The 14179-nt window shown below is 36.3% G+C and overlaps 1 protein-coding gene across 1 annotated transcript in view; it reads left to right on the top strand.

Moving 5' to 3' along the window:
• Positions 1-13111, top strand: part of ptchd4 (patched domain containing 4) — a 28907-nt gene extending 15796 nt beyond the window's left edge. The window contains exon 3 of the mRNA XM_052585760.1: positions 3943-13111. Coding sequence (XP_052441720.1) covers positions 3943-5606 — 1664 coding nt within the window. The 3' untranslated portion in view covers positions 5607-13111. The remainder of the gene's footprint in view (positions 1-3942) is intronic.
• The last annotated feature ends 1068 nt before the right edge of the window (positions 13112-14179 follow it).

A 14179-nucleotide genomic window follows, 5' to 3' on the forward strand; every position in this document is an offset into this window, starting at 1 on the left:
AGAAACTAAGTCATTATTACAAGAAAGTTTCTCAATATAATGAGATATTAAGTCATAATTATGAGAAAGTTTCTCATTATTGTGACTTACAAAATCATATTTTTCTCAACTGTGGCGGATATGGAGTGAGTTTTGATTCTTTATAACATGCGAGAAAATAAAATATCTGAGAGAAAAAAAAAAGTTTGAGAGAAAAAGTTATCACACTGATAGCAAAAAAACATTTCATGAGAGAAAAAAGAATATTTGAGAGAAAAAGTTTTCATGCCAATAGCAAAAAATAATTATATTTGAGACTAAAAAAAGTTTTGAGAGAAAGTATTTTCTCATAGAACATAAAAAAATATACATTTGAAATTTTTTTAATTATTTCTGAGAAAAAAAATCTCTCTCAAAATACTTTAAAAAAAACTCTCAAATATATATGTTTTGCTATCAGTGTGAAAATATTTTCTCCATAAAAAAAATGTTTCTCTCGAAACGCTTTTCTTTGCTCTTGATGCAATTTCTTGCTCTCGTGTCAGGATTTTGCTTTCACTGTGAGAATTGTGTCATGGGCGGGGCCACGTTCCTATTGGCCAGTCGGGTGAGCATCGTCTTGTCTTGGGAGTCGAACTGAATCATTACACCATTGTTCGGTTCACCTGCATAGATGCCGCCTCTGCCTTATGGCTAGTTAAGTTGAGCACGGACACTCCAACGTTTGGGCAAGATGATGACACACAGCTGGCTGAGCAAGTTCAGTATCACTTAAGATTAAACATTAAAAAATAGCACTCATATTCATGAATGAATGTGTATTATATTATTTGCTTGCTAATCGCTAGTAAAGCTAACCAGCCATCATGCTAGGTAAACTTGCAAACTCACCTGGTTTATACTATGTTTAAATCAAATGCCAAATTAATGTTTTGATTTAGATAGTTTCACGCCTTATTTAGTGAGTAGTGAGCTAGTTTCTACCTTTGCACTTGCTAGCCTCAAAGCACCTGAAGAGTAACTGCTTGTTCATACAACCTCCCGTACAACTTTCAACTAACGTTAGTATGCATGGAAGGTGGCAACCCTACAACTAGCTAACGTTAGACAATGATTGATATACCGTTTGAAAGATTTAAAAGAAAAAATTATTACCAAGACAGTACAGGCACAAACATATTTGTGGGTTGCTAATGTGAGAGTTAGTCCTAGACCTGCAATTTACCTTGTCAGCTCTAGACCTCGGCTAGATGGTAAAAAATATTTAGAATAAGCCCCGTGTAGCTGAGTTTGTGAGCTATACATGCAGTGTAGCTAAACATGTGCAACAACCATACAAAGACTATTTTAAACAAAACTAGGTGGGACACTTTCAAACGGTATATCAATCACTGCTCACTACTCACTAAATAAGGCGTGAAACTATCTAAATCAAAACATTAATTTGGCATTTGATTTAAACATAGTATAAACCAGGTGAGTTTGCAAGTTTACCTAGCATGATGGCTGGTTAGCTTTACTAGCGATTAGCAAGCAAATAATATAATACACATTCATTCATGAATATGAGTGCTATTTTTTAATGTTTAATCTTAAGTGATACTGAACTTGCTCAGCCAGCTGTGTGTCATCATCTTGCCCAAACGTTGGAGTGTCCGTGCTCAACTTAACTAGCCATAAGGCAGAGGCGGCATCTATGCAGGTGAACCGAACAATGGTGTAATGATTCAGTTCGACTCCCAAGACAAGACGATGCTCACCCGACTGGCCAATAGGAACGTGGCCCCGCCCATGACACAATTCTCACAGTGAAAGCAAAATCCTGACACGAGAGCAAGAAATTGCATCAAGAGCAAAGAAAAGCGTTTCGAGAGAAACATTTTTTTTATGGAGAAAATATTTTCACACTGATAGCAAAACATATATATTTGAGAGTTTTTTTTAAAGTATTTTGAGAGAGATTTTTTTTCTCAGAAATAATTAAAAAAATTTCAAATGTATATTTTTTTATGTTCTATGAGAAAATACTTTCTCTCAAAACTTTTTTTAGTCTCAAATATAATTATTTTTTGCTATTGGCATGAAAACTTTTTCTCTCAAATATTCTTTTTTCTCTCATGAAATGTTTTTTTGCTATCAGTGTGATAACTTTTTCTCTCAAACTTTTTTTTTTCTCTCAGATCTTTTATTTTCTCGCATGTAATAAAGAATCAAAACTCACTCCATAGGCGGAACTCACTTAATGAATCTAATTAATCTTCTTAATTGGAGAATGCAAAAGAATCGCTCAAGCAGTAATAGTGTTGTTCATGAGATGGCAGGGTCAACAAATTAAATCCTCATACAATGATTTTGTTGATATTCTGTATATAATGTGGCAAGTGGTGACCCATGCTCACGTTCAGATGTCTTTAATTCTACCAGTCTTTGTGTTCAGTAGTTTAGGTTTTAATTAGCATTTAGCAGCTGCTTTTATTCAGAGCATCTTCCTATAATTCCATTGACAGCAACCCTTTTGGAGCAACCTGAGGCTAAATGCCTATCATAAGTGTGCTTGATGATGAAAGAAAGATTGTGATGCCCCTTCTATGAGTGTATGTAATTGAACATGTAGTCTTTGCGTTAGCTAACTGAATCTTTGGCCACCGGGTGACCGTTAGCCCACCATGTGCCCTCCTCATCTTGCAGATGGATTCACACAAGCTAATGGACTTGTTATTCCTCTTAATAAAGCTAAAAGCAGGGAAAGCCAGTCCATCTGACTCATTACATTGGCGTAACTCTTTATGGTTAATTAGTTTTTCTCTCTGTGTCTGTCAGGTCAATGGAAATTTATGATTTTGTAGAAAGAGTTAAGTGAGTAGTTTTTGTGACTTATTCTTGACAGTGTTCAGAGATGAGCCGTGATGTCCTTGATGCTGAGTGAAATATTTAGTGGATGGATGAAAGTCAAATGTATTAAAATGTTCAAAAGCGACAGTGTGCACACACTAGATCACATAGGTGGATTTTAGAATAGTAATTTAATTACTGCTCATCTTACAGCTATCATGAAAGGCTTATTATTCCATAACTCATGTTTAGTGGTTGACCATTATGACTGATGACCATGCCATTATCTAGCCAATGACTGAAAAAATGCTGATGCACAGTGGGGTCCAAAAGTCTACGGGCACCAGGAATACTAATATGAAATTTAAGTTGTATGCTTCTGAAAACTGAATTTTAAAATAATGAATAAAAAAGAAAAATAACTTAAAATGAATAAGTGACTTTGAGGATTAAGTCAATTGTGGTAACATTTTAGTCAATTATTTTTAGGCTGATGATTTCCTGAATGCATGAAGTGATAGAATTATAATAGTTTTTATTAAATGGGAAAAGTAAAAATAGTTGCATTTTCACTAATAGTATTAGATTTTTGACCTCTACTGTATAATTGAATCATTGCAAAGTATTCATGCAATTACTTAAAATAAATAAAAATAAATAAAATTACTGAAAAAAACTCTAATTTAACACATTTTTAGTTTATTTGATTTATTTATATAGATTACATTTGAAAATCAATCTTGATTGAGGGCTGTGGGATGAAAGTAAAATTGTAAATATTAGGACGAGTGTTTTGGAATATATGTCTAATTAATTTAATTAAAATGCTTAAATTTCACTGCAAAAATTGAAAAAATATATTGCCTACTGATATTTGGCTGTTGTTGGATTTTGGAACTGACACATCTATCACTATAATCAGCCAAGTGGGCACAGTTTTCACCCAGTGCCGATAATTTGAAAATGGGCAATTACCATGGCTGATACTGTACAGTATATCGGACTTACACTACTCATGTTTGATGTTTTTGTCGATGAAATTCATGCTGACATTACACATGCTGTGTAATCAAGTTTCTCTTTGAATTTTCTGAGCATCAAACTATAAATTGCTTCTCTCTTTTTTTTCAGGCCATGGAACAAAAGGTGTGTTTGAGCTTCTGGCAGGCTGGAGAAGAACCAGAGAGAGTTTACCCTTCAAGGAGAGAGTGGCGGATGCATTCGCCGACGTGATGGTGTGCTACACCATGACTAGCTCGCTCTATATTATCACCTTCGGCATGGGTGCCAGCCCTTTCACCAACATAGAATCCGTGAAGGTTTTCTGCCAGAGCATGTGTGTAGCAATCTTGGTGAACTACTTCTACGTATTCTCATTCTACGGCTCCTGCCTGGTGTTTGCCGGGCAGCTGGAGCAAAATCGCTATCACAGCGTCTTCTGCTGCAAGATCCCCTCGGTGGAGTATCTGGACCGCCAGCCCACTTGGTTCAAGACCATGATGAGTGATGGCCACGATTTGTCAACGCACCACGACAGCATACCGTACCAGAACCACTTCATTCAACACTTCCTAAGGGAGCATTACACAGAATGGATTACCAACACGTACGTCAAGCCATTTGTGGTTATCCTCTACCTGATTTACGCCTCCTTTTCTTTCATGGGATGTTTACAAATCAGCGACGGCTCTAACATAATTAATCTGCTAGCTAGTAATTCGCCCAGTGTGTCATTCGCCCTGACCCAACAGAAATACTTTAGCAACTACAGTCCAGTGATCGGGTTTTACATCTACGAACCCATTGAGTATTGGAACGCCACGGTACAGGAGCACCTCAAGACGCTGGGCCAGGGCTTTAATAAGATTTCATGGATCGATAATTACTTTCACTATCTGAGGGTCGTGAATGTCAGTGCGTCAACCAAAAGTGATTTCATCAACATCCTCAAGACTTCTTTTCTGAGGAGCCCAGAATATCAACACTTTGTGGACGACATCATTTTCTCCAAAAACGGAGACGAGTACGACATCATTGCATCCAAGATGTACTTGGTGGCCAGGACGACTGAGAAGACCAGGGAGGAGGTCGTGGAGCTGCTAGAGAGACTTCGACCTCTCTCCCTCATAAACAGCATCAAGTTCATCGTTTTCAATCCGACGTTCGTGTTCATGGACCGCTACAGTTCCTCCATCATCTCCCCCATCCTAACGTCGGGTTTCAGCGTGCTCACAATTCTCATCCTCACCTTCTTCCTGGTCATTAACCCACTGGGGAACTTCTGGTTGATTTTGACTGTCACCTCCGTGGAACTGGGCGTCTTGGGTCTCATGACGCTCTGGAATGTAGACATGGACAGCATCTCAATCCTGTGCCTTATTTATACTCTCAACTTTGCCATGGATCACTGTGCCCCCCACCTCTACACGTTCGTACTGGCCACTGAGCATACGCGGACTCAGTGCATCAAGATCTCTTTAGAGGAGCATGGGGCCGCCATTTTGCAGAACACCTCGTGTTTTGTAATTGGGATAATGCCTCTTCTCTTTGTGCCTTCTAACCTGACCTACACACTGTTCAAGTGCTCCCTTCTCACTGCAGGCTGCACAGTGCTGCACTGTTTCGTCATCCTACCGGTGTTTTTGACATTCTTTCCACCCTCTAAGAAGCGGCACAAGAAAAAGAAACGCGCCAAACGGAAAGAGCGGGAAAGAGAGAGGGAGCGGGAGAGGGAGAGAGAGGAAATCGAGTGCATCGAAGTCAGGGAAAACCCGGACCACGTGACCAATGTTTGATTGAAAGATGTGTGTGAACGTAAGTGGTAAGAAATCAGCTCCCGTACACTAGGGGGCGACATCAGGCAGCACTTCACAGATCCAGAGGTGGCCAAGTATGGCACTCTCGCCCCTGGGGTGACCCTCACGACCCCAGCAATCAACAACAGTGCTGTCCAGAGTTAAAAACCCCTTCTCACTCATTTCTTGTGTACCCTTCATCTAAAACAGTGTATAACATCTGCAGCTGCTAGCTGATGTTAGCCGTTAATGAAAGGTTTGCGAAGGAAGGTTGTCTGTATACATGAACTAATACAAAAGACCTAAAAAGAAGGCCTCCAAAAATGTTATGAGCATGAATCTAAGCAGGTGGGTTCCTGCTTATTTTCGATCTCTAGGGGTATCCTCGAGGGTATTCATATATGTTTTGTAAGAGCAGATATCACAACAAGTCCATTTGCTCTTATTTAGCACCAACACAATTCTGTTTGATCACTCTGTGTTTTTCTAAATGTTATGCACCTCACGTTCCTCCAGCCTTGTGCTTACATAATTAATCGAGACCAACTCTGTTTAAAAATAACTATGTGAAAAATAGTAGCGAAAGGAAGTAGCAAGTTTTCAGCGTCCATCAAATTATGCAGCACTCTCCTACAAATAACCCTTGGCATGCATTTATCACAAATGTCCTGTAGCAAATCTAATAGTGTGTTTGCAGTTTCTCTGGTAGCAGTTATTTAGACATATTCACTGAGACTCCCCCAGAGAGGTCCCACCTTATACCTGGAAAATATCCTCCAAGCAAACCATTAATGATCAGTAGAATGAAACATTAAGAATTGCAAAAGGGGGTTTTCTCCTTTAAATGTTCAGTGAAAGTAGATTTGTCAAAGCTGACATTTTGCTGAAATCCAGACTGTAATTTGTCTTACTCTTCCGGGTAAATAAACAGTGTCTGAAGGTGCATTGTGTGGAGACCACCGACATGAATCACTAAAATGTTTTGCATATAATATTAAACTGCATATGCCATTTAAAAAAGGTTTTCCAGTACACCCAAGTGGCACATTCATGAGAAAAGAGACTTGTAGCATGTCTTAAAGCTGCATTGATATGATCTGTTTGTGTACTTGCTTGTGTGTTTGTTTGTTTGTTTGTTACAAAACCACAAATCTGGTCATGCACCTGTTCATGTAGCTAAACTGAGCAATGACAAAGATGAGAAAGGTTTCCTTTCTGTTGTATTGTTATTTTGCACATTAGGCAGATTCACTGACGGCTGTCGTCTAAAAATATACAGTATGTGTCAAATCACAAGAGTGGATATTGTTTTTGAGTGTAGCATGTGTTTTGTCTGTATTTGTGTGTTTTTGCGGAGATGAGCAGTGCAGATGGTATACACTGTGCTTATGTTGAAGACATATCTTGCACAAATCAATATATCACGGTACATTCTGGTGGAAATGAGTATGTCTGTTATGTTAGAAGTGTCAGTTCTCTTGTGCACAGGAATATTAGGCATTGCACCAGGTGATGTTGTGCATTAGCAAAGTAGTCGATCCAGACAGTTTTGATCTGTGAGTTATTTTATGCATCACAATTACATATAGCACCAGTCAAACCTGTTGGTAGCTCTAAAGATGCAACACAAAAGATAATATGGAAAATGTAAAAAATAGATAGTTTACCCAAAAATAATTTACTCACTCTCATGTCATTCCAACCATATGACTTTCTATTGTCTGCAGAATACATGTTTCCAAGATGTTTTTTGTCAATACAATGAGGTACAAAATGGAACGAAATGAGGTTGAGTAAAAATTGACAGAATTGACAGAATCATTGTTGGGTGAACTGCCCTTTTAATGTGAAAGTTCTGAAATGAACTGTTTAGATGGAGGCAAAAATCAGCAGCTCTTTGCTTTTTGCCGGTCTTACTCTCCCCACGCCTGCATCCCGGAAACATTTTGGCTAATGTTCTAATAATCACAAATTAAAAATATTTAGTATAAATATTTCATCAAACTCTGATTGTCCTAATCAGCAGTGTATAGGTGTAATCAAAGTAATTATATCCTTATCTCATTCAGCAACAAACTGTTCTCATGCTTGCCATGTTTCCATTGGTTCAGTTGTAGATTCGAATGGATTCTAGGTCAGTCGTTGCAATGTATGCCTCAAAATAGACTGCCTACCAAAAAAAGTTGAATTTGAACCCAAAAATGTTTTTTAGAAATATTGCTAGCTTTTGTCCTGCTGCGTATACTGTATTTAGTAATTTCATGATCATTGGACTGTTCGAAACGCATGTGGTAGCCAGAGCCTTACTGATCCAGTCAAACAGCTGGGTTCATTGAGAGTCATTCCAAAGGCAGATGGCCTCTCACTGGGGAAGGTTTCGTTGACTAGAGTTTACTTGAGAGGTTGAGATACATAGACCAAATGTTTGCTACAGAAAAGTCCATTAGAAACAATAAAATGCTTCATGTACAGTAATAGTCTTAATTTTTCATTGACTGTTTAAATGTGACAGGCTTTAGACACGTCAAGGCCACCAGTGTTTAGATGCAACATTCCAAACCCAGCAGATTTCATAAATATTAGTCAATCAAACTTTTATGTACTTTGTCTAATATCAGTGGCATCCCCATATTTTGTAAGAGCTTAATAATTTGTGTTGGAAGAGGGCATGAAAATTAAATCTAAGAAGACAAGAGATGCATAATGAAAATGATGGAAAAAAAAAACATACTTCCCAAAATAACTGTGTATGCATGTATTGTATGTATGCATGTATTTGGTTAGTGTGTGTATTTTTCCCCCTGACTTTTGAGAGCTGTAGATGCTGGAGTGGACACTTTTTTTTAATGCATACTTGATACCATCTTCAGAAATTTGTGTTTTATTTTTTTTCTGGTGTGCTTTAAGCCAGAATGAAAAATTATGAATTGTAAAATAAATGTATAGAATTTTCTATTTTTTTTAAAGAAATGAGAGGTGGAATTTTTTTTAAGATGAAGGTCATCACGTTATTATAAAAAGCAATAAAGAAAAAAAAAGGAATAAAATAAATTCTAAACTCCTTAAGCCAGGAATAACGTATGAAATGTTATTTACATCCTCACAGGTCAGTTCTTGCCACACTACACGGTTTGATCTTTTGTTGTAACTTAAACTAGTAGTTTACATGAAAAACCACAATGTAATTTTGCAGGACATGACATCACTCCCAGCTGAATCCATTTCTGTATACATTAGGTGGCAAAAACTGAATCTTAATTAGAAATCTTAATTATAATTCAATGTGTAGACATAGGTATAGAGAGTTTGTAAAATAATTACTAAATATATTAGAGCTAATAAAAATGCCAAATAACTATGTTGACAATTCAGGACAATTAATTAAGTTCTAATTAAATAACCCAGCTGTGAATGCTGGTCATATCAAATTAAGGCTGTATAAATGAAAATCTGCATATTGTTCCTTTTGTTGTGATGCATGTTCTTGGATCAGACCATAAATCACTTAGTCGACATTTTTATTATCTGCTTTATTTAACTTCAAAGTGGCCCACAAATCAAAGTCAACACAAAGTCACCACCGTTTTCAGTGAAACTACAGACTTCAGGCACGCAGCTATGTATTCTGAGGGCCATAAATCAAATATGCACTTTTGGGCTCAAATCATTTTGACAACAAGCATGCCATATTAGATTTCATGAGCTAAGACTGTGAATCATTGCTAAAAAGAATAAGTCATTTTTATTACAGGGGACTCATTTTGCTGTACCCCATTTTTTGCAAATGCAATGTCAGAGGTCAATCAACAAACAGATTCTTTTACCGTTTTACTGCTCTGTGAAGGAGGAATATAACTTGCTCAACAATAATATTTATAATATTTTAAACGCTCATTAAAAATCAGATCAACTTCTAATTATAAAAAACAAACAAACATTTTAACAGATTTAATTGAATATCCTTCATAAACACCATTTATTACACTAGCGGTGAATACTGTATATCACTGTTATTATGTTTTTAAAGGCCTGACCTAATTAGTCAATGTTTTGTCATGGGATTTGCTGTTTAGAATGCAAATAACAGTGTTTCTGTTGTGTATAATTTCAACTGTATTTTACATTGCCAAGGACAAAAACACCTTTTTAATACAGAAAAACATACAATATTGTGCATTCAAGGTGACGATAAAACGGATATCAATCAGCTTTATAGCAGACACCAGCGTGTACTATTTTACATGATCAGGTCATTAATACAACAGAGCAATAATAAGACAATAAGCGCATACCTGCATGTTGTTGTTTCCCCTCTCATGCAAGGCTTTTTCAGACTCTGCCAAGGTCCAAAATTAACACTTTTATAATTAAATTCGGTGCAATTCTGTAATGTGATCTTGAGCTTGGCAAAGGCACTAACTATATTAGTATTCTTTCCCCCCTCTTAAACAGAAAATGCAAGTAATCTGGCTTTGATGGCTTAATAAATCAGTTACTTCAACAAAGTACACATATTTCTCCTATATGTATTTCTACTAATTATTGCCATTTAAAAAAAAAAAAAAAAAAAAAAATTAAACATGGTAGTTTATTTGTTATGATATGCTCATGCTGTTCTTAAAAATAAATAATTTCAAAAAAATTAAAATAAATGTAAAACACAATTTCATGACAGATAACCCATATTTAGGACTGATACATTTGATCAATGCATTGGCAAATGTAACAAAAACTTAATTTTGGATCCTGGCCATAGCAATGATATATGCTCATCTGAAGTTTTCCAAGTCCATGTTTTAGTCAGGTTACTCAAAACAAATCGGCTAAAATCATAAAGCTATAAATATAAATCTTAGACAGTCTTATGATGTAGAATGGTTTAAACAAGCTCTTCACTCTTGAGAACATTGATTTAGGTGAGGCTACTTAATTTGTGACCTCAGTTCACAAAATGAGCCCAAAACATTCATGTCTTGTGTTGCATAAGCCAACAAAGAGAAGATAAAGGCAGCTTCTGTAAAATTTTCTCTAGCGAGCTAAAAGTTGTTCAACACTGTATGAAGTCTACTGTTTTTTTTTTTTTTAGCATAAGTGGGGAGGTTTTAAAATATATATTTTTTAGTTGTTTCTAATTAGGAGTGACTTATTGTCAGTGATCTGATTTGGTGTCTACTATAAGGAAATGATACTTGCAGTGCAGGTTAACTGGTGTTTAAGATAATATTCTGTTCATGTTTTGTACCTTAATTGGCATTGATTTATTTTGCGTTGAAGCTAATGGTTATGAAGCACTCATTGAAGATGTGTGATTGTTATGCGAGTGCTCATCAGCTTTGTTGAAACAAAATTAGACAAGAATTAGAATGCCATAGATTGTGTCATATCAAAGCTTTTAAAATGGTAGCTTTTGCAATCAAAGACCCACAAGTTCATAAAATATGAGACAGTTCAATGTGCTAAATATATTTCGGTCATGACAACTCTCGGAAAGGATAGTAAGAAGCTTTATTGATCAAATTAAAAAAGCATAGGTTTGGTCTTGGTAGACTAGAAATGCTATGCTGCTGCTGCTGCTGCTGCTGCTGCTGCTGCTGCTGCTGCTGCGAACCAAGTAAACTTGCTTTGGCTAAATGCACGGATCATAAATAAAAGGAAACATGCTGCTGCTGCTGCTGCTGCTGCTGCTGCTGCTAGAGTGAGAAGAAGATCCCCCCATAGCAGATCTAGGCAGGTGGTGCTGGGGAGGTGGTGGGCTAGTAGAGGATGTGGCGAGCATGGAATGTGTCACACGGTTCTTATAATTAGGACCTGATAGGCTGGGAATGCAATTTTGAATGAACCAATTGAGCGACGATAGAGTTTCATGGCTGAACTGCTAATTTGAATGTGAACATTTGTTGTACGTATTGCCAGCAGTGAATCTTTATAAACAACTTATACATAATGTAAAAGGTAATGTGAGTTTTCAGTGCTACATCTAATGCAATTAGTACATACCTAAACAGTAAATAACAATAATGAGACTACCTACATTTAATTAGTAAAGATTTAAAGGGTTTTTAACGGATAAAAGGTAATCTGTGAGGTTCAGTTCACTGTTGTCTATTTAGTATCTATGTTAGTTCTGAAAATGAAAAAAATGTATATAAACACATTCCTAAGTCACCCTTAATACAAAGCAGTGAATTATTAGTATGGACAAAATTAACAGTTAGTCAGAACCATTTATGAGCCCAAATATGTGCAATTATGAAACATAATAGGGATGTGCAATGGTATTACAGTAACACAGTAGTTTTATTCCTTAGGATCAACTCAAAGACACAAACTAAGTGAGATCTTTAGGTAAAATAGCAGTGTAAGATTTTTAAACTGGCACTAAGATGAACAACATCACATGAGAAATTGTGTATGCAAAGATGCTCTCTATGTCTTTTTTATTAACACATTAGACCTAAAGCATGAAGGTTTAGTTCCTATGCGTGTGTATAACACTGTGATGCTCATACAAAGTTTACTTTTGTGAACATGCTTGCATTGGATTGGGAGGGAAGCCATTGGTGTGACGTAAACAGGACGCTTGATTCTGAACCCATGTCTAAAGAACAAATCACATCTGTAATGAAACTGTGATGCTCACAATGGCTAAAAGCTATAGACAATGTCATTGTTGTGTGGCCTAAAACTGCTGGTATGTTATTCCTAGTCTGTGTTCCTAATCTGAATTGTGTTCATGTAGCCCCATTTCCTCCTTTCTTATTTCTCACCGCTTTGTTCTCAGCAGCTCTCATCAGAGCTTAATTCAATGAACTGCCGCACATGGGTTACATAACCTATCTGCAGTGATTTTGTATTCTTACTTACTTGATTACTTCTGTGCTTTGTTCAAAGAGTGTGAATAGCCCTGAAAACAGGCCCAAAGTGCAAGTCTCTCATGCAGATCAAATCTTTTCAAACGGGCGAAAGAAAGAAGAGTGAGCGTGCCGCAAGATTGATGTCACATGCGGATACGAGTCTGTTTGTGCAGTTGTACACTTGTTGGGTGTCTTGAAATGTTTGAGTTCACTGTGAAGTGGATATGTCAGACTTAAAAACATGACGTTTTAGATTCCATTCTGATGCAATGATTTGGTTTATTCCTGTTCCAGAACGCACAACGGTAGATGTGAACATAGCGTTAAATGAATATGTCTTCCATTAATATGGTGTTCCGTTTGTGACACGCACCAGAACACGGTTTCATTTGAGTTTCGTCACAATTCAAGGTAGCCAGTAATGTGAACTGAATCGATCAGCCAAAAATAGAAACCATAGTAAAGCGATCATTTAAAGGAATGTCTTTAAGTCTGAATTTATAAGATGTATGCATTTGAATGCTCTAAATATTTTCGTTGTAAAATATTTTTACTGCCTGCTAATGTTGAAGCTATAAATATTATGCTGATGTACATTTTTATATGGAAACATGAAAATATGGATTTTTTCATTAAAGCCTTTGTCTATGAAACTTCATGGCATTATGACTGGAGCCTTCTGTGTATAATGCTTACCGGGTGGGTGGATCAGCCATCTTTCTCTCTGGCACAAAATTAGCATCTTTCTTCTCTGATGACACAAGATTGATGAATGAATCCTAGTATTTATCATTAGTGTGAATCAAACTGATTTTATTAGTGTCATCCATAATGTAACAGTTTTTATAGATTGCATTAATTATTAAGACAAGTATTCTAACAAGATTTATAATGACAGAGAGTGACACCACGAGATCCGTTTGCATGTTTGTCAGCTACAGTATTTTACCCAGGGAGGTCTATGAGACATTTCTCCAGGTCTCCAATTCTCCTATTCATCTCATTTGCTCACATGGTGAAGGATCCTTGAAAACTGAAAACATTTTTAGCTTAATTTCTCTAAATTTCTATATATACTGACTGACTTGAGTATTAAGTCATGATTTCCGATTGATCATGTGACACTGAAGCCTGGGGTAAACTGCAGCTGAAAACTCAGCTCTACCATCACAGGAATAAATTACATTTTCAAATATATTTAAATAGAAAATATTTGGTTTGAATTGTAGTAATAATTCACATTATTACAGTTTTTACCGTTTTTTATTTTTATTTTTTATTTTTATATACAATAAATATAGGCTTTGGTGACCATAAGAGACATCTCTGAAAAATCTTACCATACACAACATTTTAAACATTAGTATATACAGTATATATAAATAAATGAATACAACAGTTAGGCAGTGGTAAAGCATCTATAATATAACTAAATATTTAAAGTGGCTAATGCTAACCATCCAAACTTTAACCTCTTAATTTGAACTTAAATTCATCTTTCAATTCAATTTTTTCCCCTACTTAATAAATTTCAATAAAATTTCACCCATGTGACCATTTGGAAATTGTGTTTTATTCACAAATTCTAGTGAGATTCTACATTTTGCCTAACTGTGTGACATTTGACAGATAGTGACGTACCAGTAGAGAACATTATTATCCTGGGATACCATCAGAGCTGCCTTGCCTGCAACTCCCTTTTATGATGTGGGTTTGATG

This window comes from Carassius gibelio, chromosome B20 (assembly GCF_023724105.1).
Source record: "Carassius gibelio isolate Cgi1373 ecotype wild population from Czech Republic chromosome B20, carGib1.2-hapl.c, whole genome shotgun sequence".
In the NCBI taxonomy this organism is placed as follows: Eukaryota; Metazoa; Chordata; class Actinopteri; order Cypriniformes; family Cyprinidae; genus Carassius; species Carassius gibelio.